This window comes from Ciona intestinalis, chromosome 3 (assembly GCF_000224145.3).
Source record: "Ciona intestinalis chromosome 3, KH, whole genome shotgun sequence".
Taxonomy (NCBI): domain Eukaryota; kingdom Metazoa; phylum Chordata; class Ascidiacea; order Phlebobranchia; family Cionidae; genus Ciona; species Ciona intestinalis.
Genome location: NC_020168.2, coordinates 4,423,636 through 4,450,192, shown reverse-complemented (window position 1 = coordinate 4,450,192; position 26,557 = coordinate 4,423,636). Strand labels below are relative to the sequence as shown.

The window sequence follows — 26,557 nt, the reverse complement described above, 5'->3', positions numbered from 1 at the left end:
ATGTTAAGTAAAGACAAAAATAGCCATAGTAGCGAAACAAAACAAAGTGTAGGGCAATGTAGGAAAAGGAGTAAAGTGTCTAAAAGTCTGGTACGTTGTAATTTAAAAGTAAATCGGCTATGAACAGGGTTACATACACGGAAAAACCAAGGAATTAAGATATAGGGTTTACTGTAGAGTCCACCAGCACTTTACACAGCAGAAATACGCAATTCTAAACACTCTCATACATTGTTGCCAGCAATCGTGGTAAATGAAATGGGAGTGTTTGTGGGAAATATTATACCAGCAGCAGACAGTGGGAGCTGTTCTATAGATTGTTGTTACCGCTTATTTGATATTTGGAACTTCTGTGGGACATTGTGGGTATAATACATCACTATAGATTCCAAACACTCAACTATGTGGATTTAAACTGCATAGCAGTGAGCCTGTTACATATCACAGGGATGGACAATAGTGGTGCGAAAATATAGAAATCACCGTCATGAACAAAAAACAAACACACTGTCCACCAATCCGAAATTGTTCCAGAAATTTTCTAACTAGATAATATCTTTACGCCCACAAAATTATGTCCACAGAAAATGGTTGACTGCTCATCTTGCTGGCTTGACCCGGTTTAAAACAGTGGCCTTCTTCAGTTATGGATCTTAATTGCCTTTTCTGTGTAACCGAACCTGCTTTGGTGACGCTTGGAGTTTTTATTTAAATGGTCCAGTCCTATCCAAGCCTTTGCACATAACTTTGAACTCTGCAATACGTAATACAAGATTAGTAAATACCTAAACTATGTAGTACAATGACAGAAGTTTTACATTGTATTATTATATAGTAAATTGTAGTTGTTGTGTGTCTATTATTAGCTAATGCCAATAGGGTTTCAATTTACAGAACAAATATTGATTTTGTATGCCAGATGTTGGACCACACTTTGTAAAAATAATTGTACCAAATTTATACCTGAGTAGCAAGCGGTCATTGTGGGCATAACATCTTTCAAGTTCATCATCATGTGCATATCTTCGGACATGTACTTTACCTGGGAAAAAAGCAGCAATAAGTTAATAAACAAAATAAGTAATAACAAAAATAAAAAACAGTAACTAATGGTCAGATATTAGAACCTATTCTGAATTCTGAAACCAAATTAGCAAAAGCCAATCAATATTTACTTACTTCAAAAAATACAGCAAAAATATTACTTTTTAGTGGTGAATTTTTTTTTAACTTAAATTAGACTTAAAACTAAACTTTTCCAAACTTTCCCACTTTAATTTGAAAAGGTCATATAAAAAGTCTATGTCACTTACCTGTCCTGCAACTACCACAGCTATTTTGTATTTTTCAAACACATTGTCAGGAATTTCCATTGCTTTCTGAATGCGTTCCCGAATCTCAGAAAACCGTTCTCCTGTCCTTACTTTTATGAGGAGAGGAACACCAAAGGTGTTGTAGATTTCCTTGTGGAAATGGCTTGCACAGATCAGAACCTCCTCATCACTTATCTAGGATTAGAAGTTATTTAATATGGCAAACATTTATTCGCTCAAGCGGCTGGAGACAAAATTTTTAAAAATATAAACTTACAAAAGCTAGATTCTAAGAGTAAAACCATAATAAATCTAAGAGAACAATCAAGTTATATATTAGCAGAGTTGCAGCGGTTTATTTAAAACATATTGTGCATGGGCTGTCATGTTTGTGTTAAATCTGACCAGAAAATCCATGTTTTAGGCACCTAATATAACCGTGATCTGTAAATCAGCTTTAAAACAAAGTTCAAATACGCCTAGGCAGGACACTTAACAGATTAAGAATAAAAATACCATATAGTTCTAGTTTTCATTACTTTTTCATACTGGAATACATTCATAGTAATATCAGTTAGACAGTTACCTCCTTTTGATCATCAGGCACAATCTCTATCCTGTACAACCTGGCTACTTGACCATACGGTGTCAAATCCTCAAGGGCTTTTTCCGGTCGCAGAATTCCACAAATCTTATTACCTACAACTTCTAGCACACGAAGCTCCTTGCTGCTATCAATCGCAAACTGAAAAAAATAGGTTTACAGTTATTAACAAAAAACAAAACACCTCCTTTTTTTACAGGGATAAAGGATTTTACAAGTCTGGGCACACCAGTTAATATGCCTGCCTCCACCCAAGAGGTTAGGATTTTCAGGCTCGATGTTGCTACCATTGACGTAAGAACACAGGGATGTATAATTTGTGAACTTTTCCATCAATGCATTTTTCCCTTTTCTAACACCTAACAGATCAAGGCCATCAAGAAATCCAGGTTCTAAACCCAATAAAAACTCATACAAACCCCAAAAAAATTTTACCTTTTTTAAAATTGTACCTAAATTTTATTACAATTTTACCTTTTAAAATTTTGTTACCTAAATTTTATTAAAAATTTACCTTTTTCCTACATTCTTCTAGCAGACCAGCAACACAGCTTGTCTTATTCGGATATAACACGATTTCCTCCTCCTTTAGGTTAGGCCATACAAACATACACCGGAATTGACGTTTGTTTTCAAACTCGTTAACTTTCATTGTTAACTGTTGGTAGTAAAGTCTCTTGGATGGCTTCCTGGTCCCATAGATCTGTACAACAAGTTTTAGTTACATGACACCATGGTAAACAATTTGTATGACAAATGGTGGTACCATTATCAATAGCGAGTTTTTAAACAAATATAAGAAAAGCAATTCAATGCATATTAACTGGATTTCAATATAATATTAATTATGACAGTTACTATACAACAACAGTGGTCTCACAGCAGGTTATCTAGTTGTAACAAGCATGATAAAGCTAACTTTATGGTGGCTTGTGACGAAAATAAAATTAATAGGTCATCAATAGAACTAAAGTAATTTTCCACTAAAACATTTATAACCTGTATATATATATGATGTTGCTGTTGGACTACTTTAAGCAATCTTATGAATTTTAAAATCACATTAAAAAATTAACATTCCAAATAAAAAAGAAAAATTGCCAGATCTCTTTTAGATGCAAAAACCGGTTGTAAACAGTGTACAAACGCACAAATAATATACCACCCAATATTTATCACAAGTCCACTAATACTACAATTAACTGAAACGTTGTTTTACCTGAAGCAAATCCTTAAGCTGGCCATCGAAACTTGACCTTATAACATTGCCTGGCTGATCCCGGACATTCTGGACTCTGAAGAACTGAAGCATCATTGGATCTGTGTCCAACCTTTCAGCAACCTTCTCTGCAAACTAATAGCAAAAAGAGGTACATAAGTGTATGAACATGATAGATGCTACATTAATGAGGTGCTTAGTTAAGTCGTTGCAGCCAAATTGTAAACCATTATAAAATCTGACACATTTTCATTAACCTTTAACCTTGGGGGTGATTGCTTTAAAGAGAATGGTTGTAAAACTACATTTCCGAGATCGAAAGGTAGAAAATGTGTTGGACTTATTTCTCTTATTATACAGGGCTTTGTGTTATTAACACATTTGGTTTAATGCGTCATTTCTTTTATTGTAGAAAGTATGCTCTTGACACATTTCAATGTACAGGTCTTTCACAATAGATGTATAAAATTGACTGCCTTTAATTTAGCAGTAATATTCTCTTTATTGGTGCTAAGAAACACAATATAAACTTACTTGGCACCTTTCAAAGCCATATAATTTAATTTATTATTTGCAAAACCTAGGGGAAAACATATATAATGCATGTTCTGTACTGATATACTTAGTTAAGTGGATTTACAAACAGCTTAAAAACATTTAGTTTCAGTAAATGCGTTATTAAAAATTCAACATTTGGTATTATGATGTAACATGTGCTATACAGGAAGAGGTTAGATCACTAAATGACATCATATTACACAAACACATAACAATGTAACATAAGCAATGCAATGCTTGAACCTTTGAATGAAGGCACACTACACACTTCAATCAAACAATATTTATTAATACAGGCAGGATCCATAAATAACTAGCAATACTATTTTGAAAGAAAATACAAAAGTCAATTTATTTGTAAAGTGCTATAAATAAAACTTTTTTTTGGTAAAAAGTTTTATTATATCAGTGTTTTGTCTGTCACACCATAGAAACATCATAGATCATGACACAATAAATAAAATTTGTAAATTCACAGGTGCTTGAAAAAAGGGAAAAGCCAACACGGCTATTGGTTTTACATGGCATTGTTTGATGGGGTACAAAATCAATAAAATAAAGATATTTTTACAATTAGAGGTATTTACCTTTTTTGAAGTTATGCTTAATAAAAACAACAGCAAAACATTTTTGGTGCTAGTGAAGAATTCTTCACCTACGTTATCCGATAATTTAATCGTAACTACTAACTCATAAAAGCTGTAACCCAAAACTGCCAACGTCTAACACTTTTCGCCATCCTAACCTATACCATACACCAGAGGATTCTTCACCAGTACCAACATTTATATTCACCTACTGCTTTATATTGCACCAACCAAATCTAAACAATATAACTCACTTGTCCGTATGTCCAGTTCCGATTAAGAGACACAGTGAAGCCGGGATCAAGAGGATCATTCTTATCACAGAGGATCACATCAACTCTGAAGAAAACATCCAGGAAGTATCTAGCGGCATCCGGACATGAAGGCTCGACCGGTTGGAAGACGATGATATTTCCATCCATAAGTTTATCCATCACTTCACCGAACTGGAGGTTGCGATCATGGATAGGTCGGAGCTCCGATGCACTGATCTGTATTTAAAACAACATTGATAGGCAGGCCTATGGGGTTGCATATTTAAAACAACAGGGTAGGAACGTCTATGGGGTTGCATAGGCGCCAGTTTTGGGGTTGCAGGGTAGCCAGGCATACCCTAAGATATAGTTTCAATTCTATCTTTAAAATAGCCAAGAAAACTTTTGTTTTGAAAACAATTTTTGAACAGTAAAAATTGAGAAACTTTTTTAACATTAAAAAATATTTTCCAAAAATAAAATACAAAGACTTACCTCCTCAAATAGCAGCAGAGGTGTATTAGGTGGCAAGCCACCACGTTTGCGAAGAGTTTTTTCCATTGCTACCACCTGTAATAAACAATGGAATACAAATTAGTTAACCTAATTCTTTTTTTTTATGTAGTTCCATGTAGTTCTATCTCTATGTTGGGTAAATTAGAGTTGATTAAAAATTAAGTGAGAATGGGGGGAAAATAAATTTATTTTGCAAAAAAATCATTTTTTTCTGCAAAAATGACGTAACAGTAACAGAGAATCCGGTTAAAACGAAACAAACAAGACCCAATTTATAAAAAACAGCTATTTTAAAGTACCAAGATTGAACTAAACCTAATGAGGTTTTTTAATATTCTAAGCCCTTCAAAAGCGGTGGTAACTTAACTGTAAAGGTGGAAGTCACAAATCAATGTGGATTAGTTTTCACCTCATTAAATGGTTAACAAATCAAACAGAATTACATTACTAGGACTGGCAACTTGATTTAAATTGGACGTTTCACTACATAACACTAAGCCACAGTATTTTAAGTACAAATAACTAATATTGCTGAAAGATTGTTCATTTCACTACCATATTGGATTATGGTTTATTTGTTAGATCTGGGCCCCAAATAAAAAAATACCCAAGCTAAAAAAAAATTATTTTTAAGTTTGTAAACTTAGAAATTATGTGATGTACTTAAATCTCAAAACTACCAACACCACAAGGCAGTAAACACTAGTACATACAACACATCATTTATCTAGTTTAGGTGATATGCAGACAACATGTTGTATTTGTTGGAAAACAAGAGACATGCAACCCCCATACCCCATATCTTATATGCAAAATATTTTCCTAGAATCTCCTATCATGTTAATAATATATTCCTACTGTTGTTGGTGTTTACCAATGACAGTTGAATCCTTTTTAATTGATATTGTTTTTTATGTTAATATTTCCAACAGTATAGAGCAAACTACCAGTAATTGTAAAAAGCAGTATGGTTTAACAAGGAATTAAAATATAAACATAGAACAAAAAATAAGGTATTTTTCAGGTAAAGTAGTTTGTAAAAGTTGATTTTTTTGTTTATTATACAAACCATTTAAAGGACTTTTTACATTAGTTTATAATATGGGATTAAAGGGGGGTTAAACCAAAGAAACATAAAAATTAGGCTTACCGAGGTGCCTTCTATGGGCACTGACACATGTCCACAGTAAGAGATTGTTCGTGTGCTTGGTGTGTACATCTTCAGGAACACCAAGATGTCACCTTGTTTATCAAATGCTGGTAATGTGTCTTCTGTACTGTCGGGTTGGATCGTCTCCAACCACAAATGCCATGGATTTTCATTTTCAGCGACTTCGATCAAATGTTTTCCCACAGTCTAGTACATAGGTACAATGTTAGGGGTGGATGGGGTGACTTGGTACCCAAACTATAAAACATGGATGACAATATATGTTGAGGTGTACCTTACACTTAAAATTGCATTTACCCTGCCTATACAAACAGTTAGAGCCAAGTGTATTGCATTCACCACATTAATTGATAAGGTTTGTTATATTTAACAACTATCAGTGTAACTGCATATTAATGTGTCACCGAAAATTTGACGTCTGTGGTCTTGTAAATAACACATTTTTACACCAGCCATATAGGTATTGGAAAAGTAGTTGGGCAACTTCCTAATTTAATAATTCTTGTCCTTTTGAAAGTTAAAATCACAGTAAAAATGTTATTTAAATTCCAAGGGATTAACTATAGAAACAGGATGACAATTCATATTACAAAATGAACAATGTATTAAATGACTAATAAAATATGTTATTGTTGGTTAACAATTGTATTATGCAGCTGACTGTTGATGTTACAGCTAACCAAATAAGCAGCTGTTCTTCTAAGAATTCATAAAACGATATCCATTGCATTACATAGTACACATGCTACATAAAATTGTAAACGCTAGAAAATATCATATGACTTAATGCACATACACGCATCTAATATATAAACCGTTCATCTTTAAAAAAATTTTATTTTATTTTAAAAATTTACTCTACTGTATTTTTGTATTTAAAACAAATGGATTTACTCTAATGTGTTATTGTATATTTAAAAATGAGTTCACATTACTGTATTACTATTACACTGCATTTAAAAGTTATGTACCTTACTGTATTACACTGTATTTACATTTTATGTATTTAATTGTATGTTTTATTGTATTTAATAAATGCCCTTATTCTACTGTGTTGAAATTTTATATTAGAAAAACTGGGTTCACTCTCCCATCAACTTTTTTTAAATGTCCATTTTACTGCATTACAAAATACCAACCTCTCCCGTCTCTAACAAGGTAGGTCTCCATGAATTGTTGGGTCGTTGACTGAACAACCACAAACGGAACTGATTCTTTGAATATCCGATGCCTTGTGATATAAGGTTGAGTAGGTCATCAAAAGAAGCTTGTCTCAATATCTTGATGTGCCTGAAAGGTGAAACAATAAGATAGAACCTATTTGAGCAACACAGAAATTTTAAAACAGTTTTGCATTAAAAAAATTACAAAAAAATTAAAAGTAATATTTGTAAAATACAAATAAAAAGTTATAACCATTTGAATAACTTTTATAGAAGGTTTCAGAAAAGTTAAAAAATTTTTTGCGTACATAATGCATTTTTGCGTACATAATGCATTTTGCGTACATAATGCATGAAAAGTACCAAGAAAAAAAAATGTAATAATTTAATAAACCAAGAGTTTGTTAACAACCTTGTGAAGTGAGAACGCTCAAAATCGAAAAGATCTTCAGCCTGGTGACCACAGAACATATCTTCAGTGACAAGATTAACAGATAGATAGAGATGCATCTCAGCTCTGTAGACAAAACATCAATAAACAATGGGTTTTCATATGAGGTAATGGGCTACTATTGCATAAAAAGATTTAAAATAAATGTATGAATGTTCAGAGAGGTAACATTAATGGTGCCTAGGGTGACATGTCACCTCAACTTTGGAACAGAGGATCATATGTTTTAGCAGCTCCGTTTTATGCATAAAATACTTTTTTTTACCATGTTGTTAAGCATTTATAGAAACAACTAGAGCCAGAGTGTCTTTTATTAAGTAGATTTGCCAGTCGGCAAAAAAATTAATGAAGTGCCCTAGCCCTATGTTTGACAACTATTCTATGTGGAAGAGGTCTAACACGCCATGGGTCCTAGAATTTAGGCCAGGATCGGCCTATTCCCCAGCACCCGGGGTTCTACTGTACAGACCTTACCAGATTTTGAAGCCTGTCACTTTCCTGGAGGTGTTTGACGACTACCAGTATTTAAAAAATAAACTATAGCAGACTGGGTATGATAATTTAAAAAGAAATCCGCAAATACTGTAGAACTGAAGATTTCAGATAATCATGGACCCATTGAAGCAATTACAGTTAGATGATTTGCACAAGGACAATATAGTTTTATAAAATTTGTTAGGTTCTATAAAACTATACACATTAACTAAAAATATTGGTTGGTAAAGATTGAACTTACTTCTCTTTTCTCCTGAATGCTTCAAGCTGGCGTTCCTCGTTCAATCTTTCCATGAGTTGTTCAGGGATGTCAGCGTCAGTGACCGGGCACAACACGTCATTCAGTTTACTTTTACGAATATAAACCAACATGTACCTGTGGAGGGTTAAAATCATAATCATGTACAATAGTGCTTCTACTTTCTTTGGGTATGTTTTGCCATTGTAGTGTTTTTTGATAATTTAAAAAGAGGATTGTAAAAAAATGCTTTAACACATAAAGAGAAATGTTTACTGTTGTAGACATGTCAAAGCATCAGTTTAAACGCATGAATTATCTATTTGCGTTTCACGCATGCTACTTCAGCAGAAATCTATTTTTAACTCAATTTTCAGAATTATCAAGCAACTTGTCAACGTATATTAATAGAAGTTTTGTATGTACCCCGCCAAACGATGAAAAAAACACAATTTAAAAACCACCCGCAACAATTTAAATGTGATAAAAAGCCTGTATGTCATGCGAGTTATTTCATTACAACACAAATTTGCTGCTCTCAACAAAATATTGATAAATGCATGAAAACAACATGTAACATTAACATACGCGTTTGTTGAATTTCTTGCCACGTAGGATTCTTCACCAACCCCTCCATAACTGCCAAGGAAAGCTTCTTTTTTAGTGCAACGAGAAACTACATCGTCATCGAACTTACACCACTTTCCATCCCCTTTTGGGTTTAAATACGCAACGTAATGCCCACCATGGTTGTCTCCACTGAAAATAGAAAGTATTTTACAACCAATTAAGATGCATGCTTAAATTAGTAACTGGTATTTTTACATTTTAGTAACTAGTAATTTAGTACCTAAAATTAGTAAGTAGTATTTTTATATTTTAGTAATCAGCTTATATTTTAGTATTAAAAATTAGGAACTAGTGTTTTAGTATTTTTGGGAGTTTAACAGTTTGGATGAAAAGGTATTATATTGAAAAATATATTTGGAAAGTTTTTTATTATTGTACAGAAGCAAAATCACTGGCTTTCTGTTAAAACAGCAAAACTGTTAACACATTACAGAAACTACAGACAAATTACATAACATTCCTCATTTCCCTCACACATTACATAGAACTAATTACCTGTGAACAAGGATTGCATGTAAAATATAAACAGCGGAATCATTTCTGTCAGGTTTTTCAAGGAACTCATCAAGATGAAGAACTTCTGGGAACTCATATCGGTCGTTTGTTTTAACATACATATCCGTTGCTGCATCATACTGAAATCGCAGCAACTGGAGATGTAAAACAGCGGGGAAGTGCTTGAAGATGATCCCTTTTTCCGCCTCCTGCATCCCAAAGTCTCCGGCATCGAATTTGTTGTCACCATCCAATGTATCAGGCTTTACATAGTTTCTGAAAGACTCCATCACGTTTTTGTTTCCTTTAACAATAAGCTGGATGTCAAAGAAAGATTCTTCACGGCTCGAGACGTAGTCCACATGCTTGCACTTCACATAGGACTTGAACTTGCCCTCCAGAATATCTGGGATGGTACCTTCCACGCATGTTCCTTTCATCTTTAGCTCTACATTGTCAAGAAGTACTCTGCACAACTCCTACGAAACAAAAAAAACAAGGAAAAAAATATATAATATATAAATAAGTAATTGTAGGGTCATGCGTAGCTTTACAAACAATATTGGACTTAAGGGTGTTTTTTTAAATGTGCATATTAGATACTGCAATAATTAACACATAGGTACACATGAATTGTACCTTGTTGCCTTTGTAATGAGCTGTTTAACAGACTGCAGACTAGCTTGGTGCCAATATAAGCACATCAATTACCGATTGCTAATCAGTTAAAAAAATCAATAGAAATCAATATTTTCAAACCTGGACATCATGCTGCATGAAAGAATCGAAGGTTTCCCAACCAAAGGATTTCGTTAATTTTTTGGTCGCTACAGGCTTGTCACTTGACTGTAGTTCATAGAAAACTCGTTGTAGCGCCAGTGAGACACTCTTCATCGAGTCATCGCTCTCGGTTGGCATCATGTACACAGCTTTGCGTAACTTGTTGGTGAAAAACAAAGTCTGGAGTAAACTGTTCATGTAACAAGTGGCTCCCTGATTTTTTAGTCCGATATATCCCGTCAATTTGCGACTGTCCCAAGCCAGACCATGAGGGGCATCGGCATAAACATGAACTTGAAATGTTACTTTTTTATCAGGCGTAATGTAACCCTTTTCAGGGTTTACTAAATCGGCCCAGGGAAGAAACGTACTGAAGCCCCAGTCATTTTCCTTGCAGTAAAACATGTGTTCAATCTTTTTATCCAGCATTTCCACTCCGTCCTTAGCTGGCAAAATCCGCAGAGCAGCTGAGCCGTGGCAAGACCATAACGTTGATTCGTTCTCTGCATTGCACTGCAAAAAGTATCCAAGACTCTTGCCGGCAGAGCGATCATGTATTGTACGTGGCATCACCAGAATACGCCAAGGCAGACCACGAACATAGGTTGGTGGACTAGTCGTTGATTCAACCAGTTTGTTTATGTTATCTACTGTAAAACTGAATGTAGCCTGCGAACGATAGAAACCAAACTCATCGTCTTCCTCCGCTATTTCATCCGACTTTGCATCATCGTTTTCCGAAGCGTCTCCATTCACCATACTTGCATCATTGATTGCAGGACTATCCTCTGTCTCCATTGCATCTGGGTTGCCACCCTGATGCTGTGGGGTGTTATGCAAAGTTGTTGTGTCAGGCATTGGTGTGTTACCTTCCTCCATAGGCTTATATGTCTCTTCTATTTGTGGCACACTCAAAGCGCTGAGGTCTGACACACACACCCTAGGCTTACTGTTTATGTGCCCAATGGCTGCGAATTGCAAGTAAGTGAATAATTTAAATACAATTCAGACCACTGCAGCACATTACTCATCTGTTAATGAAACAAAACAGTTAAACATACACACACAAAAAATTGAAATTAGTGTGTTATTTTAAACCAAATGCCAATATGGCTTACATAATACACATCATAAACTTACAGCAAATAAACTGATGTATATTACACTTGATTAAATTATGTTGCAGTGTTAACAGTTTCACAGCTTCTGTGTAGAAAATGTTTTACTGTAGCTTATATGATCGGAATTTCCAAACAAACAAATCAGAGTGTAAAAACATAGGCAGTTCAATTTTGCTTTCAGCTGACAATTATGTACTAATATGAACATTCAATTAATCCATATAGGATGACGGACTGCACCTATAGGCCTATAGCTATTGACTTTGGAGACTCAACAAATAAAAAAACATTAGTAATTGTTATCATACCTTATTTTCTTCGCCCACTTTTTTCAGTATATTACACACTACAATAGACAGCTGAAATGTATTAACACTGGCCACAAGGCCAAACAAACAATCACCAGGAAACCACACTCCACACAAAGTAAAAAAATAAATGCGTTATATATTCACTAAATTATACATAACAGATGTAACAACTAACTTTATTGGGTTTAAATGCTTTGATCTAATTGAATTATTTAGGGAAACACTGAATAGTATTTAAATTCTATCGCAAATCTTTACAATACAACTACACGCTAACTAAACTTGTGTATTTTAGTAAAACCAAACGCTATCAACAATACACACAGAAATGACGTACTTTGTCAAAAAGATGAGGTAATCAGCGTTTTGCAGCAAACAGGCATGTCTAAGTAATACGTATTTAATATATATATAACCTAATCTTTTAAGCTTTTTAGTTATAAAAACTTCGTGCCCAACAGTGAATCAACTTTTCCTTGAATAAAATATATTGGATATTTATGAAAAAATATTTTGAATGGGGACAAATTAAACTCGTGTCAAGAAATTACTTTTAAAATAGTTATTTCCCAATTCCAATCATTGCACAGATTGATTTTAAACAATTCATCACGCTATAGAGTCTATATAATGTGTTTTAATTAGACTTTGTATACAAAATTGAGTTTTGCATAAAATAGAACTTAGATTTTTTAAGGAATACCAAGGACTATACTTTGTGATTTCAAGTAGCTTTTTTTGGTGATTTCGCCATAATATTTTGATATTTGTATTAAAGTTTGGACATACACTACACGGTTTTCGATAACTAAACTAAGTAAATCCGTCGTTAACATCCAAGACTGTGCGATTAAAAAGCCAACAACTATACAGACGAAATATATTCGACAAATGTTGTTTTTTTAACTACTGGCGACTTTTAATATAGAATTAAATGAATAACGCTTATTTATCCTCATGGCGGGAAAGCAACAGCAGTTAAAACCAACGTCGGTTAACACCGGAAGGTATTATTTTATCCGACACCTTGTGTTCGTTGCATCAAAGAGAATAAAACCATGGTTTTAATCTCTGGGTTGCTTGTAGGTTATTGATTTTTTTAGTAAGTGGTTAATTGAAAAAACATTTAGTGACCACTGCGTTGGAGGAATTTCGTTGAATACCATGTCCAGGAACACGAATCGAACCGACTATGCTTTAATCAAGGTATGGCACTCTACTCACATAAACCACGGCGGCGGACTATACATACTAGTTACGAAAAATGTCATTTGTAGTTTATTCCATTAGCTTTTAAAATATTTTTTTCCACAAAAGTAGGATTCGTAATTTAGTTTGTTAAAATATGAAAATGGAGAAAATAAAAATAAGGCACCGACAAGTTAAATATCACAACCTAGACGTTGGTTGTTTTGAGGAACAGAAAATATATCTAATAGGCTGTTCATTTTTATAATTTCATGCAATAAAACAGGGACCGTTATTCAATAAAAATCGCATTGTACGTCATTGCTCTTTGTTATTTCCTTCAGGTTAGAGTTGTCTTCGACCTTGTACAGAGTATTAAACCAATGAAAAGTTCATTCAAGTTATTTTAGCTGGGGCTTTTATAGTGTGCCCGTTTCTGCGAGAACTTTCAATTCAGCCAGTGATGTGATGGTCCTGGTCTTTCCACGTCCTGATCTTGCTACTATAACAGATGAAATCGCATCCCCAGCATCTTGATTAAAGATCCATTCGAAAGCGGGGGGCATCTTCTCGGGAACGGGAGTTACTCCGAGCATAAAAGAAATCTAAATAACGGGAAAAAAATCAAAACAATTTCCAACGTTTATTAACTGTGGAAGTGCCAAATTATAAAACTCGTTGTTATTTTAAACACAGGAGAAAATGCACGTACTCGGCTCACACGTGCTGGTTTAACGTCAAGTTTTAAACTATAAAACTTGCAGCACACTATATACATTATGGAATCTGCGCACCGTAACTTTTGTAACAAAAATCGTTAACTACTTCCTATTAGTTTGAACAAAAATTCTATTCAGTATCAACACTCGTATTCTGGCTGAATTGCTGAATTGAAATGCAACGAACCTCCGTTACACAAACTGGGTCGTTGGCATGTTCCTTCAACGACACTCGAGCTAAACCTTGAGATGCTGCGCCACCTACGGCCATAAACCCGGTTCCGGGGACCAAATACATATCCGCACCCCCGCCTGGTAAAAAATAAAAGTTTTATGTCAAGAATTCAGTTAATGGATCCTGTGCGGTTAATTCTGTACATCACGTTTTAAGCTTATGGTATAGGCAAGATCAGTCGACAGCTTTAAATACAAAAAAGGCCGGCTTGCCAACCAAGCAGATCGAAAATTCTTTGATAAAAGGAAACCACTGGAACACTCGCCGCCTAAAATTCCTTTTTGTCGTGGTTTCACAAGATAAACACAAACCTCTATTCACAATACAGGTGCACTGCATAGTTATGGAGGTTTATGGCGCGATATAACAAACGTAAGCGAAATATTGAATGTATTTAACAGTTAATAACTTTAAACAAAATTGTTTGAAAATTTGCTTTTGGTCCATATAAATATTTGGTACAAAAATTGTAAATTTCTTTTCGATTTGTGTTGCTAATTTACTTGCAATTTAAGCAAAGAAAACGTAATTAATTAAATCCCGAAACTAAAATTTGCCAGCTCACGTTTGTGTTTCATGTGTTGGAAATATCCCAATGCAATGAAACGTTTTGCAAACAACAACAATTTATAAACCCTTTGTTTAACACATTGTCTAATTACCAGTCATGCGACTACATTTATAATGTCGAATAAATTAATTATAAATAACATATTAAAGAAAATGGATAACAAACCAAAAAATCTCACCCATGTACTCACCCGTAACGAAAGTAAACGTCCCGTTCGGATTATCTTTTACAAGATGTATAAAAGTTTTGTAAGCTACAAAGGGTGCGACAACGAGAGAGTTCAGAGTCGACTCAAGCTCCAGCTTGCTCTGAAACATCACGGGCCCTTTCTGCCACCAAGGAAAGCCGATTGCCGCAATAATGTCATCGATTCGACCGCCACATTGCGCTACAACCTGGAATTAATAATTGTGACTATAAACGAGAAAAGAAGCGAGCAACAATCTTCTACCTGTCTTGGTGTATTAATAACTCCTATATGGTAAATATACATATGTTTTTTTAGCCATGTTATAATTTATAATTGCAAAGCTGCTAGAAATTACAGAAAATGTACAGAAGATTAAACCGAATACAATCGATTTAAAACATATTTCTATGTATTCCAATTTCCAACCTCATTACGAGCAGATTCTGCTCCTGCTTCATTTCCAACATCACCAAGCACAAAAACAACTCTTTCTGCTGCGGCACCAATGTTGTTGCGTAGTGTGTTCAGTCGTTGTGGGTCCCGTGAAATAACCGCAACCCTTCCATATCCCTTTCTTAACAAACCGCCCACAATTCCTGAACCAACATTACCACAGCCGCCTAAAACTAGCGCTACTTTTTGACTGCAGTCAGTCATGTTTACCAGCAAGTACTAAATCTGAAACGGAATAAGGGGGGGGCCCCCCCCCCCCGCCAGTTAACGCGGCGCTTTTAGAGGGAGTTTCGTTATGAAAGCAAACACGTATTTACAGACTTTGCCAAAATTGAAAGGGCTTTCTAAAAAAGCAACAAATATTGAATAAACGCTAAAGCAACACAAACGTGATACACTTTAACCTTCGTTCGAATCCATAATAGGGATATAGCACGTTCACTATTTCCCTATTCAAATAACGACAATATCGATACTTGACAATATGGATTCTGCGAACAATGGTCAACTATTTATATTTTTCTGGCAAAGTGGATAAAAATTAACTGTCATACGTTTTGCATAACTGAGCTTGAGTTAATATAAATATGCTGTACTGTGCAAATCCCGGATTTATAACACTGCAGAAACTGGAACCGATGCGCGTACTATACTAACGAACCACTGTTGTGTCGGCCGTTAGGTAAAGACCATTTTATAAGCTATGTTAATCCCTTGTATTTGTATTACATATGTCTGACCGAAAATAAAAAAAATGGGGCAGATATTTATGTTTTCTACAAAAGGAAATCACGAGAGGAAACTGATTGGTCATGATGTGACCGACTCATTACAATGTGCATACAACGTCCACGCATTTGGTTCATCAAAATGACGCATCTCATAAACTTACGCACGACGCAGCGAGACACCGAAACGTGGGACATTATATTCTAAATACGAATCACTTACGTAACGCGCATGTGATGGATACAGTTGCGTCAAACTTCGTATATTAATACGTTGTTCGTGGCGGTTGTTAAATGCATCTTTAAACTAAATTTAGAAAATTGCTTCCGCCTCATAAAAGGGAGCTTGGGTGTTTGAACTTACAGCGTAATTAAAGTAGAACGCGCAAAAACAGGCGTATTCATTACCCGCTAAAGCAGCAATTTTGGTTACAGATAAAGCCTGTATTTTCTAAATTAAGGGCGGCACTAACATGTGATAATACTTGCCTATCTTCATACAGCGTATGAAGGTACAGATTAATGAAATATTAATGGCGTTGCCGTGTTCGGTTTATTGTTATGTCTCAGATGGTTATGTAAGGTCCTAGCTAACATGTATGTCTCCATAATTGCTTTCTAAGCTCCTATACCCCACATGCTAAAGTCCTTAATTGCGTTTTTGATATAGTAGGGTGGGGAAAGATGGGACACCTTTAGCACATAATATCCAAATGTCGTGATCGTGTTTTAAACAATTAACAACGGTCTATGGGAGTAGTGAGGATACGGTTTTATTATTCTTTGACTGTTCTTTGCTTACCACTAAATAAGACGAGAAAACGGAATCAAAAGGCGTCCCATCTTCCCCCACTCCACCCTATTATATCTAATAAAGCGACATTGATCGAACTGTACATACTTGTAGGTATTTACGGTTTGTTAAACATATCACATTACATTGTATAATGCCACAAGCAAAATAAAGTCCATACTATAATATAAAACTAAGATGAAAATCTGTTTATGCAACTGCTACCCAAGTAAGCATACACGAAGTAGATTAATGTTCCTGCCACACTGCATCCTAACTAATGATGTACAATAACTATAATTGTAACCATTACAAATGATTACATATACCATGTCAAACACATGCATAAGCGATGGTTAAATCGATTGTTACTTTGTCTCATAGAAGCAATTATTCCACACTGCTATTATACCAGGTGCGCTGAATTAAAACATCTCTGATAAATTTTAACGGACTGATAAATAATAGCAACTTACTCAGAATAGCGCTAGACTGAATAACACAATTACTACTGTGTGTAAAGGACAAACTAAAAAAGTTACCCCCACGATTCAACCTTTAAAATCTAAATATATAGTAGGATTGGGGAAGATGGGACACCTTTTCGTTTAGTTTTCTCTTTTTATTTGGTAGTAAACAAAGAACATTCAATGAATTATAAAACCGTATCCTCACGACTTCCATAGACTGTTGTTAATTGTTTAAAACACGATCAGGCTATTTGGATATTATATGTTAAAGGTGTCCCATCTTCCCCCACTCTACTATATAGCACCTACCACGAGCCAATTACATATACCGCATTTTGCCACTTCTTTTTCATATAAACGCCTCTAGTTCTGCATATTTACAAAAAAAAGCGTTTAAAACTCGATAAAACGCCTGGTCACTCGATCACGAAGTTAATAAATGTCACACAACACTAACAATCCGGCAGCTTACTGTGATGTCATAAACTTAACCGGAAATCTAGAACGTGTTTCTTTGTCTCCTGCGGTTTATTTGAAGGAGACAGTTTTGTTGAAACCGGGGATGCAAATTTGACACGCTTCCAGCATGTCTGCGACGTAATAAACAGTTTCTGAATATGAAGTTCGGGAAAAGCTGTAAATAATAGGCTGGGGTAAGATGGCCCATCTTGTTCTTTAGTGCCTGATTTGGCAGTGAACAAAAAATACAGAACTATATAACCATATCTTCACGGCTCCAATGAGCGTTGTTAGTTGTATAAAAAAAAACGATTAAAAAATTTCGGATTTGGGTGTTATCGGTATCCATCTTACCCTACAGTATTAATCTTTTAACTGCTTGCCTCTTTACACTGAACTTAACAGACTTTACTTGACATAATCTATATCTGCAAGTTTTGTTTGCACTGCCTACAACGGCCGGAAGCTTAATATTGATTTTGGTGCTGTGGCAATCTTTGCGCAGTGAAGTAAAAATCTCAACGGCAAAAACTGTAGTGTTTTATAATGCTAAGTGTAAAACAAAGACATATCTGAAATATCGATCTGAATTCAAGCTGGTGGTATACGAATTTCACCTAAGAAGACACTCGCCGGTAATATATAGGGCAGAGTGCACGAGACGTCCGATTTGAGTTCAAATTACTTTTCTCGTCTTACATAATCTTAGGCACGCAACCTTACCCAAGACAAAACAATGTAAAAACAAAGCTTTCCTAAATTGTATCAACGCTAACCTTTGCCACACCATGTGGTTCATGTTTAAACAATATCAACTGTCTTTCTTTGAAAGAGAGTCAATGAGAGACAAGAGAAAGCTTTTGTAAACAGATGAGTGAAATACAAATATATCATCGCGTGAGAGCTCATTGGTGCACGAACATGCCGCTGTCCGACCTGGTTCACCCACATTTCATTATTTATATATATACATTACTGTTTACCTTTATAATTTCAGGATGCAAATCAGTAGTAGACATTAATTTTTTTGCTATAATGCGAACTTGGGAAAATTTACTGACCGTTTCTTTTCAAACTAAAGCCATTACGACAGCAACAGTTCTCCCAAAACAAACTATAAATGGTAATTTCTAACCCCAGTCTACAAAAATATTGTTCTACCGGCTGCGATCCTTTGAACGAAATCGTCGGTTCCACGGTCCCTTGCTACTAAGCCACGAACGCTGCTGAATGTAAACAGAGCTCTTTCAAAAGCAAATATTTTAGCTACCGGCAATCTTTCGACGGCACTATCATCACAATATATAGAGTATTATAGGCGATAATACACTTTACAACCGCTTTAGTCGACAATGGAATTAAACCGCAAGCTATTCATTAGTGTTATAAAATTGCCCTGGGCGAATCCTATTTGGCTACCATGTGTGTATATACCACCATTAATCACCTATTAGCAAGTTCTCCTGCAAGTTACCTATACCTTAATATATTAAAGTCATGGAAATTCGTTCGTTGGAAAAACGCATTTACAAAACAGGGTAAAGTCTCACAACCAACGTACGTAAGCTATGTAGAGTTAGCGCCTTACAAACTTTATTGGCTTTAAACATGGTGGTTTATATAGCCGTAGGTAACGCCTCAACGACCACCTTTTAACACTGTAGTTCCCGCCTTGTAAATGTTAAAAGTACTCTGTATCTGATAATGTCAACTACAGTTCTAAAAATGTAAACAATTTTCGACTCTTGTCCACTTCTAAATCTCGTGCACGTCCAAACTGCTGTCAGCGATGACAAAGAATAAGTTGCAAATGGTGAACAGGCAGTTTATCCACACTAAATCGCTGTCGCTTCACGCTCTATTGGCATACCCAGTGCCCAGCAGCGAAGTGAACTCAAACATCGAATAGTTCTGGCGTATTCTATTATACGTCGGCAGCATACTTGCTCTTTGTTATTCGCCACACCATAATTACTTTACTACTTCTGCAGAAAACGCTAGGTTATGGATAAAACCTTCCTTCTTTCACTCTATTATCCTAAATTTCCAATCGGTTAAGCACCAGAGAACTGCGCGCGGCACAAAACGAGAATAAAGTATGTTTCCATGACGTCATGTCCCCAAACCAACAATTGCCATTTACAGCGAACAGCAATAGTCGTGGTCAGACGCAAGCTCCTTGTTCTCGCTCAAACAACCGAAGCTGGAACGACGATCGGAAGTCAAGACTCGCCAAACCGAATACCGCAAGTATTACTTACCCACAGAACCAAAGCTAGCAAAGGAAACAAGCATATCAAAAAAATGGGAATACCTGGTTTGAATGAACTGTTTGAACGGGACAGTTTGAATGCGACAAATATTTACATTAGAATAGTAGCACATTAACTACTTCACTAAATTTAACCAGTTTTCCAATACAATTCTGCAACTGCAACATAAAGTCAGACGATACAGTCGAATATTATGCTGCAAACTTCAAAAGAACAGCAATTAAAACAGATCTCCTCAAAAACAGAACTTTAATAATTGCGTAATTCAGACACGTTAAAATATAACATTTACAAAAATTATGTTTGTGAAAAATTATTCTTGTGAATTTCTCGCGAATCTTTATTTTTCGACGTCATCACTCCGCCTTCTTCTATACCTTCTTCTTCTCTCTCTCAGCCGAGAGAGCTCTTCTTCTGAAAAATCTTCCTCATCTCTAATGTAACCTACAACCACTCGAAACGTTAATAGCTGCGTTTAGTTGTCTTAGGTTTCTTAAGTGTAGCGACCTTTTATTAGCGCGTAAATAAATGAACAGTTTTATTCTAAAGCATGTTTTAACGTCGTGCTATGGTTATCCCGTATTTTAGTGTGTTTTTTTGCATTGGTTCAATATTCACTAACGTAATTCAACAGAAAACAAGCGATATGGTATAAAACCTTTAAAAGTTCTTATGTTATTTTATGCGGCCAGCCAACCCACACAGTTCCATACTTGACCATGCGTTCTTACCCCGTCTTTTACATTCCAATGTATCAGGAATTCCAATTTCCCAAAAGTGTTCTGGGCTCTTAGGTGGCGCAAACACGTGACGATGACGACACACGTTACGTATTTTCTCCGCACGTTTACGAGGAGATAAGTCACTATATGATGAAAAAATAATATCAATGGTAAAGCTTAAACGATCTTACAGGAGCTTTGTAAAAATTAAAAATCATTTGAGGATTGAGACAAAGAACAGCCTACTTTTGGCCTGCGACCTAGGGGCTGAGAAACGCTGTGTTAAAAAAAACTGAATAACATTGGTTCCCGAAATTGAAACTCTATACTATATTATACTGCTAGCAATGCTTCTTTCTTTCAATTAAATGTAAATATATTAACAACTTTTGTTTTGTAGCTCTATCCTGTATTTTCGTTTAAAAGTTTTTCAATCTTCGCTACCGTAATTGCAGGAAAAAAATAAAATAGGTAAAAAGCCAAAATGATAAAATATGCCTACCTGAAGTATTCCTCACACTGTGCACAGGTTTGAGCATCAAGTTTATTTCTTTCATCCCGTTTACGGACCACACTTTGATATTTAAAACTTGGTTTGTCATTTTTCTTTGGAGCAAGGTCAAAACTGTCGCCAAAGTTTTCATCATGATCAGTAGTGCAATCTTCTGGGATCATAGTCTCATCCACGCTAAAGAGAAAATAAAGTTGGTATAATATGACCATGGGTTATTTTTTATACACTTTGTGCTCGCTCCTGAGCTACCTATGTAACTTTGAGAGTCAAGTTTGTCTTTCTTACTTGTAATTTGGACAACCCATTAGTAATTAAAAGGTCCATACCCCACATGAATAGCAGCATTCATTAGGCATTGAACCTGGTATCCTTTGTCTATAATGCAAGTGATTTAACCCCAATGCATTGCTGTGACAGCGAACAAATAAGTGGTTAAAGTGCATGTATAACTATTGTATGTATGTTTTTTTTATAGCAACTACTATGATATATTGGTATGATGCACTTACTCATTACATATTTTACTTTGTGAAGTTTTCTTTGCCATTTTTTTCTTTGGTTTAAAATCATCTTCATCATTTAAAAAATCATTGAAATCTTCTGGTTGTTGTTGTTGTTGTTGTTGATCATCAAAACCATCAACCTCCAATCTCTCAACATTCACTTCCAACCTTGTACAATCCAAGTCGGAAATATTGGGAACTGCAATGTCAGTTTTTTCGAACAATTCATCCAAACTGTCGTTGGCTTCTTTTAAATCTCTGCTTTCCTCCTGGTAAAGTATTCAAGTTATTTAAAAATAATTTCACTGATAAATACAGTAGTTACAGACCACAGTGTTCTCTAGTCATATAGTAGTGTGGGGGAAGTTGGGACACCTTTTAACTCTATTTTCTCGTCCAATATAGTAGTAAACAAGGAACTTTCAAAGAATTATAAAACTATATGCTCAAGACTCCCATAGACCGTTGTTAACTGTTTAAAACACGATCAGGATATTTGGATATTATGTGACGAAGGTGTCCCATCTGCCCCCATCCTACTATATATATATATTAAAGTTTAAATTGATAGGATCAGATTGGTCTTTATTCAGTAACCATTTAAAATATTGTTCCCAAATCACGTAGATCATAGACACTAGACAGTATCCAAAGTCTAGTTGTATACAGTTTCTTAACATAACATAAGGTTCAGAACATCTTAATTACATTTTCCTCCTTTTATGTTAATCACATTTTAAATCACAGAAATCTATTATTAAACAGAAATGAGACTGATAGAATATATAAAAATGTAAAACATAAAACATACATCAGAAGAGCTATCCACATTTATTGGAGATAACGAGGACCTGGGTCTGAGTTGATAGGAAGATCCAAAGTTTTCATCATTTTCATCTTCCAAACCATTGTACTCATGCGAAGAATCTAAAAAATCACAAAAAACACAGAGTTTTCTCAGAAGTTGGACCCCAAAAATAAATATGCTTCAGTGGAAATCTTATCTGGAACAATTTTGAGCAAGTATATTTATATATTGCCAAGACTTTTTTGAAAAAAAATTTTCACTAAAAACTGCAAATGTCATAGTTTTGTGTCTAAATCAGAGGAAATAATAGGAAAAACAGCAACATAAACACTGTGTATGAACACTGAACAGTTTGGGCATTTATTCAAACAAATATATCACTCACCACTTTCATTATCACTTAAGTGTAATTGAAAACTGGTTCTTGAACTTGATTCACTTGGAGTAACCTGTATTAATATAACAAAGTATCCGTATGGTAGGTTGGGGTAAGATGGCCCATTTTTATTTACTTTTAGCGTCCCATTTGGTAGTAAGTATTTATAGAATTATATAACCATATCCTCAGAGCAACTCTATAAGAGCGTTGTTAATGGTTTAACTTTAACAGATGATCAGGAAACATAGGATAATGTGTGCTAAATTACGCTGTATACACAGTAACTTTGCATACCTTCGTTGCCGGGTTATTATTGAAATTATATATAGTAGTAGACTAGTAGTGACAAAACACATAGGCGCCAAAGACGAGTAGGCAGCGTCTATGTACGAACTACCAGCACGGAGGCGGCCCTCATATACGAGTTAACAAAATATATGTTATTTTACTAGTCATATTAATTGTTGTCATAAAAACAAACAATTTGAAAAAAATCAAAATTAACGATGCGACAATAAGAAAAATTTAGGCATGCGTTCAGCACTTCAGCTCGTGGTATATTTGGTCATACATTGACAGCATGTCTAGAATCTATTATATAGTTGTTTTGTGTTTGCAATTGTCCTATTTTTGTCACTTTCAACATGTGAGCCTGTAAAATCAGGTCAATCGCTGTTTAAAACTGAATTAAATTAATGTCAGTATGACTGTATTACAACGGCCCTAATATAGTTATAGGTAGTATTATGACGCGCATGTATTATGATATCATAATTTATGATATTCAGCACTAAGCTTCCCCTACGCACTAGGTTTCAAAACTCTGCGCCTACACTGTGTAGTCAGCGCCTACACTGTCACCATGGAAGCAAAATCAAATTTAATTACTTCCCCTACCCATACATTATACACACTACTAAGCTGTAATGACTCAAACCCATAATGAAACGTATATTGTTCCTTGTCCGGTAAGATAAAGAAATCCTGTGTTGCCTTATCCAGTTTTTAACATTAAAAAATACTCTTTTAGAATTGTGAAGATCGGAATATATAATTATGTAAATATTCTTTGCTTACTACCAAATGGGATAATATGTCCCATCTTACCCCACCTGTAAGTTATATTCACCTCTTTTAATGTTGTCCTGTTCCTCAGACTTCCTTTATAATTAGCACCCCCAGTATTCACATTTTTTAAAAGGCTCGGACTATCTGATGTATGATCCCCAGCCTTACCATCGTGGGTGGTATCCTTTTTAAATTTCTTTGCAAAAAAAGAATTTTTCACGCTACCAGAATATCCACTCAGTATTGGTGAGGCAGGGATGCATAACTCTTCATCTGAAAAGTAAATTATTTTTAAGTTTAAACAAGAATTTGTGTTATCGTATTTGTAAGTAAAATCCTAAAAAAGTGTAACAGTAACATACTAACATACATCGTACCCTTTTACTTTTATATATAGCAGGGTGGGGGAAGACGGGACACCTTTAGCACATTATATTTAAATATCCTGATTGTGTTTTGAACAGTTTTAGAATTCTTTGAATGTTCTTTGTTTAGTATTACATGGGACTAGAAAACAGAATGAAAAGATGTCCCATCTTCTTCCACCCAAATACATATACTTGGGTTGAACATTTTACCAAGTTACAAATACCTGATTGATCTGGTGCCCATGTTTCATCAGGGTCATGATCTGAATCATTTCTTGAAGATGTAGCGTGACCTTGAGCGTCTTCACACTTATTTCTCGGCTTCTTAAAAAATGAATGGGGAGATTTTTGTTTTTCCATGCATTTTCGCTTTGCAAGGGGCTTAGTGAAAACGTGGTCCCTTGATTTAGGTTCAGATCTTATTTCAGTAGCATTATTGTCTCCACTGCTGACTTCAACTTGACAAGTATCTGGTGCTAGTATCACATACGGTTCTTCTCTGCTTTGAGTAGCGGGACGAGGAAACAGAAGAGATTCAGCAGCTGCATAAAAACTTTTATTAATAACTCTAATTAGGAATCAATATGATAAATGCATGCCAAACCTAATGTTACAAATGTAAGGCCGCCCAACTTTAAAATGTTTCATAATTAGTGTAAGCGACATACCAACGAAAAGTCAAAATTTGTGTATTAATAGAAATGATCAAATGTGATGTAAATTTATCACCAAAGTTTTAAACAAAAAAATAGTTTCTGAAAAACTGTGTGTCAAAACAGCATATTAAAATTGTCACTTCTGTTGGTATGCACTTTAAGATTTTAACCAACAAAGTTTTGACCAAACTTCTTTCAGTGATGGGCTTCTCATTTATAATATATTCAACATCTAATTTACACCAGGCTAAACAAACTCAAAAATAGACAAAACATCTTCACAGGTTCCTACCATTTTTACTCATCTTTTTGTTACAACTGTGTAGCTTCACCAAAGCTTCTTGTGCTCTAAATATATGGAACAACAGATTTTAACAGAAATATTAATTACTAAAATCCGCTAGGCTAGTTTAATGCCATATTATCTCTCATGTTATATCATTATCCAGTTGTCCTAGAGTATGTCACAATATTAATAATAAAAATAATATATATTTCTTAAAAATAGTGTTACGTTTGTAATTTCTTCTTATATTCATCACATCTTTGCTTCTCCTCAGACAAAACAGTAGCGAGGGAAGCTTTAACATTTTGAAGAGATTGAAGCTCAAACTTCAACTCTTTCACCTCTTTCTGCAGCTTCTCTATCTCTTCATTTTGAGCATAGAACGTTTTTACATCTGAAAAAAAACTTTGATTAAAGACTTTAACACTTAAAATAAATTACTTCTGTGAAAATATATACAGAGATGTAAGAGTTAAAACACTATAGACAGCAAAAGAACAATTTAAATTAAAAATACAAAAAGAAAAAATTAAAAATTTTGATTATGGAATCCCTGATCTAGCTCATAGCTGAAGTATTCTTAAGTAGCACCCATTAAATATTTACCATGTTCTTCTTTGGCTAAAAGAGACTTTATAACTTGTTGTAGGGCATCCACAAGCACAGGATTTGTTGTTTGTGTTGTAGAATCTTGCAAGCAACAAAATCGACAACTAACGACCATTTCGAAACACTTTTTAATCTAAAAAAAAGTCACATGTACACTAGGTATTAGTAACTCTAGTCTAGCGCTTTCACAAAAGACGGAAAGATTTGTTGTTTGGAAAATTTGTAAACAGACAACGGGGAAGCACCAGTACAGAGAACTTTGTTGCATATCGGATTTCTATAGATATTAAAATAAACGCTTTTGTACGTCATGTAGGGAAAGTCATACCCAGTGTTAATATATATACAAAATAATATATTAATATATGAACATATATTAACATTGGTCATATCATTCGCACCGAATAAAACGCTAACGAGATATTTCACAGACATATGCTCTCCTGGTTTTAAATGAGTGACACCTTATTTTGATTAATGTTTAATGGTTTTGCATTCGATGCGCGAGTTTATCGAGTGCATGCTATATATATGGTACATGCACTTGTGTGAAATGGAAAAGGTGTCATGGCAGTTCGTTCAATGGACGTGTGAAACGACAAAGGCCAGACGTGTGAAACGGAAAAGGTGTCATGGCAGATCGTCCAATTGCTACTTCT

The 26,557-nt window shown here is 34.9% G+C and overlaps 3 protein-coding genes across 3 annotated transcripts in view; all 3 read right to left on the bottom strand.

Moving 5' to 3' along the window:
* The window catches only part of LOC100177157 (ubiquitin carboxyl-terminal hydrolase 7), a gene marked incomplete in the record, with an annotated part of 11,933 nt that extends 428 nt beyond the window's left edge, over positions 1–11,505 (bottom strand). The window contains 15 exon segments of the mRNA XM_004225796.4: positions 16–754; positions 964–1,042; positions 1,314–1,508; positions 1,900–2,058; positions 2,432–2,620; positions 3,137–3,271; positions 4,536–4,772; positions 5,031–5,105; positions 6,202–6,408; positions 7,362–7,512; positions 7,798–7,902; positions 8,573–8,707; positions 9,158–9,328; positions 9,695–10,173; positions 10,454–11,505. Of these exon segments, the coding sequence (XP_004225844.1) occupies positions 705–754; positions 964–1,042; positions 1,314–1,508; positions 1,900–2,058; positions 2,432–2,620; positions 3,137–3,271; positions 4,536–4,772; positions 5,031–5,105; positions 6,202–6,408; positions 7,362–7,512; positions 7,798–7,902; positions 8,573–8,707; positions 9,158–9,328; positions 9,695–10,173; positions 10,454–11,353 (3,267 nt within the window).
* A 1,661-nt stretch (positions 11,506–13,166) lies between these two features.
* LOC100176454 lies at positions 13,167–15,515 on the bottom strand. Its single transcript, XM_002124670.5, has 4 exons — positions 15,236–15,515; positions 14,810–15,014; positions 14,001–14,125; positions 13,167–13,699 (listed from the first exon to the last, which is right to left on the bottom strand). Exons 1-4 carry the CDS (start codon positions 15,464–15,466, stop codon positions 13,514–13,516), a joined length of 747 nt encoding a protein of 248 aa, XP_002124706.1. The 5' UTR covers positions 15,467–15,515; the 3' UTR covers positions 13,167–13,513.
* Positions 15,516–20,215: 4,700 nt separating this feature from the next.
* Positions 20,216–26,106, bottom strand: LOC100186670 (DNA endonuclease RBBP8). Its single transcript, XM_002124787.4, has 11 exons — positions 25,896–26,106; positions 25,518–25,683; positions 25,296–25,351; positions 24,572–24,889; positions 24,041–24,252; positions 22,918–22,981; positions 22,536–22,651; positions 21,731–21,993; positions 21,210–21,395; positions 20,717–20,850; positions 20,216–20,429 (listed from the first exon to the last, which is right to left on the bottom strand). The coding sequence occupies exons 1-11, from the start codon at positions 26,011–26,013 to the stop codon at positions 20,326–20,328; spliced, it is 1,737 nt and encodes a 578-aa protein (XP_002124823.1). The 5' UTR covers positions 26,014–26,106; the 3' UTR covers positions 20,216–20,325.
* Between the last annotated feature and the right edge of the window lie 451 nt (positions 26,107–26,557).